This window comes from Chrysemys picta, chromosome 13 (genome assembly GCF_011386835.1).
Source record: "Chrysemys picta bellii isolate R12L10 chromosome 13, ASM1138683v2, whole genome shotgun sequence".
Taxonomy (NCBI): domain Eukaryota; kingdom Metazoa; phylum Chordata; order Testudines; family Emydidae; genus Chrysemys; species Chrysemys picta.
Window position 1 is genome coordinate 11379280 of NC_088803.1, and position 5565 is coordinate 11384844.

At 43.9% G+C, this 5565-nt stretch overlaps 1 protein-coding gene across 1 annotated transcript; it reads right to left on the bottom strand.

The window, feature by feature from the left end:
- Positions 1-1984: 1984 nt before the first annotated feature.
- Positions 1985-2848, bottom strand: LOC101939623 (olfactory receptor 4M1-like). Its single transcript, XM_005312775.2, has one exon. The coding sequence runs from the start codon at positions 2846-2848 to the stop codon at positions 1985-1987; it is 864 nt and encodes a 287-aa protein (XP_005312832.2).
- Positions 2849-5565: the final 2717 nt, after the last annotated feature.

Here is a 5565-nt window from a genome sequence, read left to right on the forward strand (position 1 = left end):
ATGCATGCAAAGTGCCCAGCACAAAAACCAACATAATATCGGTTTGGTACGGGCAGCACCTGGCACGATGGGGGCCCTGATCTCAGTCAGAGGTTATGCAGCACCTGGCACAATGGTGGTGCTGATCTTTAGTTGCTTCTTTAGCTGGTATTCTAAAAGAAAGAATGATTTTAATGGAACTTGGGCAGTTTACTCCAGCTGAGTATCTGATCCTGTATCTATCACAGTGGTTTGCAACCTTTTTTCATTTGTGGAAAATTATGGTGGTGCAGACCCCTTTGGAAATCTGAGACATGGGCTGCTGACCTCCGGGGGGTCCGTGGACCACAGGTTGAAAACCAGTGATATATTATATCTGTGAATGGTAAAGTGAAAGACATGTAAAGGAGATGGATGGCCCAATCTCATTAAAATTACTGGGAACGAGGCAGCCACATTCCTAGGTGGCTTTGAAAATCTGACTCATGGGGGCAGAGTTAAGACGGTTAGTGCAACATTTTCCTGAATTGTGAGTCTTTAATTGTGCAGCCTTCATGTTCTCTTAATGCCAGTTGTGGGATGGAGTGTCCTATGTTTTAAGCAGGGATACTTGAGAAGGAAAAGAATATAAAGAAGCAACTTTGCTCTCTGGGGCTTTGAAACTTTGCTAGAAATTGGCACATGAGGCAGAGGAAAGGTTACATTTGAAGGGATAAGTTTTATTTGCTTATAAATAGTTCCATATTGACAGTTCTTTGCTCACCTCTCTCAGCCCACACTACGCTTTTGATGAAATTCTCATGTACCAACCTTCACAACTGATGTAAACTCTGTAATTACTCAGAAGATACTCCAGAAATAATCTAGAGCATCTCCCATGTAATAAACAATCAGTACACAGTTCCCTTATAAATACTGTAGAGCTACTCCCCAGTTATGACAAAATTATTATATTGTTATTACTCTATAGATACTACAGAGTTACAACAAAATTACTATGTAGATAACTCTATATTATGTATGGAGCAACTCAGTAGTAACCGTGTATGTCTATGGAATAAATATATACTAACCTTGTAGGACACCTGGAGTAATTCTTTTATATTGGTGGAACAATCCTATAGTAAATAAGTAGTACTTTAGGGAAAAACCTGTGTAATGCCTGTGTAGAATCTATGTAGTGAATTTATAAAGTCTGTTTAAGAACTGTATAGCAAATCAGTATTATCTACATAGACGTGACAGAGTCATTACAATGTTACTCCATGAATATTGCAGGTTTACTCCATGGATATGAAAGAATAAATCCTTAAGTATTACTGTATTTCTATATAGATACTACAGAATTACTCTGTAGATACTACAGTTATCCGACAAATACTGTAGACTTATTCAACATTTACTGCAGAATTACTCCATAGCTTATTCAGAGTTACTCTATAGTTACTCCATAGATACTATGGACTTACTACTGAGGTTCTCCACAGACACAGTAGAGTTACTCCATATGTACAACAGAATTACTACAATATTAGTTTACATATACCACACTGTTACTAAAAAGTTACTCCTTTGACATGGAAATTTAGTTTATAGGTATCACTGTATTAGCACATAGACATTAAAGCATTACCTCAAAATTGCTCTGTAGATATCACAGAGTTACTCCACAGATACTGTATAATTACTCCACAATTACTCTATAGATACTTCATATGTGCTCCATTGTAACTCCATTGATCCTACCACATTACTCTAGCATTACTCTGGTGTAATTGAATGCAGATTCTGGCCTCTCAAATTGATAAACATGTATAAATTCACCAGTTCAGAGGGCAGAGGGGACCATAGTGATAATCTAGTCAGACACAAGTCAGATAAATTCCCTGAAATAATTCCAAATCCTGCACTTTTTTATTTTTACTTCCTTCTATTTCCTTTGGCAGAGCCTGTGTCTGCCCAGCCGCCTCTTCATGGCACTGATGATCTCCTTGTTCCTGAGTGTCTAGATCATGGGGTTCATGAGCGGGAAGACCACGGTGTGGAACACGTACACCACCTTGTCCAGGGGGAAGCTGCGGAAGGGCCGGCAGTAGATGTAGATGGCTGGGCTGAACATGATGAAGATGATGATGACATGAATGACACAAGTGGAGGCTGCCTTGCTTGTGCCCTTTGAGGGGTCGCCCGCACGCAGCCGGACCAGCAGGACCCCATAGGAGATGAGCAAGAGGAGGAAGCACATCATGATGGACAGGCTGCTGTTGAAGAACATGAAGAACTCCAGCACATAGACATCGGTACAGGCCAACTTGATCACCTGGGTGATGTCACAGAAGAAATTGTCCAGCTCATTGGGGCCACAGAATGGCAGCCGGATAATCAGCGCCACCTGCAGGATAGAATGTGTGAAGCCCACGGCCCAAGCAGCCCCAACCAGGGCACAGCAGACCTCCCTGCTCATCATGCTGGCATAGCGCAGGGGATGGCAGATAGCCACGTACCTATCAGAGGCCATGCCCATGAGCAGGAAAACCTCAGATCCCCCCAGGAAGTGGATGAAGAAGATCTGGGCCATGCAGCCCCCATAGGAGATCGTTTTGTGGCGGGAGAAGAAGTCAGCCAGCATCTTCGGGGGGGTGATGGAGCAGTAGCAGATATTCAGAAAGGCCAGGTTGGCCGGGAAGAAATACATGGGGGAACCCAGGTGAGAGTCACCCTGGATGGTGAGGATGATGAGGATGTTGGCTGGGAGGATCATGGAGTAGAAGACGAGGAACAAGACAAAGAGGAAGAGCTGGATCTCCCGGGTCTGGGATAGCCCCAGCAGCACAAACTCCATCACCCCTGTGCTGTTTCCACGCTCCATCCCTGTAACACACCCACATGGTACATTATCATTCCTACAATTGTTGACTCGAGCATTTAGCCAAAATATCAAGGTTCCAGTTGGGAGGGGAATTTGGTGATGAAGTCAATAATTTCTTTGATGCCATACTGCATAGTTACAGAAAACATATAAATCCCATTTCTCTGAACACAGGAGGAACCAAACAACAGGAGAGAGTGTCTTTGATCACTGCTCAAATCCTCTTTCAGCCAGCACCCCAGCCTGAAAGTTTGCTCAGTCTCTCGGCTTCTTTCACCTTCAATCTCTCTGTCCTGTTCCTCACACAAACACCCGCCCTTACCCAAACAACACCCAGCAAAGCCATCCACCCACTTAATTCCCATTCCTGGATGGACTCACATTTGCCTTTGTTTTGTCTCTCACACCTATCCTAAATGAGGGGCAGCAGTTATGCCCCAGCCACCGATTCCTAGAGTCCAACACCAGAAGTGATCCTTTTGATAGTTGGACCTCCTGTATTAGGCTTGGAAAGGTGAGATTTGTATCAAGCAATGTTGGTTGAGGTCGATTTCACCAAGCACACACACAATCGGATGACAGACTATTTCCATGCATAATTATCCAAATTTACAAAGGCAAAGTAAGAAAAATGCTGCTTAAGAACTTATTAGTGTTTGTCTTAAGGACATTTACTTTGTATATTTTGACATGTGATGTTGACCGTTTTTATTTAAGTGGTTATACAGTTTGAATGTTTTGAATCTCAGCATCTCCTATCATGAAATAATTATTGTCCCCATTGTTTGATTCCCCCCTAATTTCCTGTGTGAAAATGTATATTGCTAAACATCCAAAAAGGTGCTTAAAATAAACTTTGATATTGACCATCTAGATAATAAAAATGGACTTTTGCTGAGCCTATATATAACACAGGCCGTGGGAGTCCCCTGGATTCATGCTGGTTTGAATTTGAGGAAAAACAGCCCCACTTGATTTAAGATTGACATTGACCCACAACATCATTATAATTTATTATTTGTATTGGGGGCGGGCGTTTAACTGAGTACCGCAAAACGTTCTGGAAAAAGCTAGCACTAGCAGAATCAATAGAGCCCACGTTAACTGCATTGATGGCTAATGGAGAGATCGTAACCAGTAGTCGTCATTGGTAATTCCTCATCCCGTGAGGTGTTTCTAGTGGAGTTCTGCCGGGATCGGATCTAGGTCTGCGGCTATTCAACCTCTTTACCAGCGATAGGGAAGTGAATATAAAATCACTGGTGATTGAAGGCAGTTGAAACCACGATTGGCAGAGTGGTAAATAGTGCTTGGGCAGTCACACAGAGTGAGCCGGCTTGGTTGGTGAATCAGGCCCCATTTGAACAAAATGTATTTGAGTACAGCAAAATGCAAAGTTACACATGCCTACAGAACGGGGGACTATCTCCTGGCAATTAGAGTCAGAGAAGGATTGATGGCTCAGAGCATACAAGCAACTCACTATGATGTACAAACAGGGCTGTAGTGAGCAGGAACCCGACACTGTACCTGGCACTGGTGAGAGTGATACTGGAATCCTACGCCCAGCTCTGGGGTGTACATTTTCAAAAGAATGCTGTCAAATTGGAGGGGTGGGGGCAAAAAGAACTGCAAAAATAATCCGAGGGCTGGAGAAAAAGCTGTCAGTGAGAGATTTAAAGAGCTCAAGCTTTTTAGTTTCTCAGAAAACACAATGAGTGGTGACTTGCTAATGGTATAAAAGGACATTCCCAGGGAGAAAATACCAGACACTAAAGGGCTCTGTAGTCTAGCAGAGAAAGGCAGAACAAGAACTAATGATGGATGCTAACTCCAGACAAACTCAATATAGAAATAAGGCACCAATGTCTAACAGTGAGTTTGGTTCATCATTAGAATGAACTCCCAAGGGGAAGAGGTGGATTGTCCATCTTTCGGTGTCTTCAGATCCAGACCCTTTTGGAAGATGCTTTAGTCAGACACAAGTAATGGTGTTCAATACGGGGGCAGCTGAGTGAAATCCGCTGGTCTGGATTATAAAGGAGGTCCGACTGGATGGTCTAGCAGTTGTTTCTGGCCTTTAAATTTATGAATCTAAGAATCTATGACTGTATGAATTAAGCTAACATCCAGGGTTTACTGAGGTCAGATCTTCAAATATGCTGGGTGCTGCACAGACCCTGACTGAGATTAGGGCCCCATTGTGCCAGGTGCTGCCAGTTCCAGACTGAGATCAGGGCCTCCTAGGGTGACCAGATGTCTCGATTTTATAGGGGCAGTCCCAATTTTGGGGTCTTTTTCTTATATAGGCTCCTATTACCCCCCACCCCCATCCTGACTTTTCACATTTACTGTCTGGTCACCCTAGGGCCTCCCCAATTATTTATACATTTTATTATTGTGACAAAGTTCCTCCTCTATCTTGGTGGGTCCTGCGCTTATTGGCGGATTTTCTTGCCTCAGAGATTCACCATGTGGGTTGGGGAACAGCCCAGAGACATTGCCCTCTGGAAGAACCCACAGTCCAGGTCAATTGGGAGGTTTGGGGGGAACCCGGGCCCGCCCTCTACTCCGGGTTCCAGCCCAGGGCCCTGTGGACTGCAGCTGTCTATAGTGCCTCCGGTAACAGCTGCATGACAGCTACAACTCCCTGGGCTACTTCCCCATGGCCTCCTCCAAACACCTTCCTTATTCTCACCACAGGACCTTCCTTCTGG

Coding starts and splice junctions, on each gene's coding strand:
- LOC101939623 (XM_005312775.2), bottom strand. CDS start 2,848: ATGGAGCGTGGAAACAGCACAGGGGTGATGGAGTTTGTGCTGCTGGGG.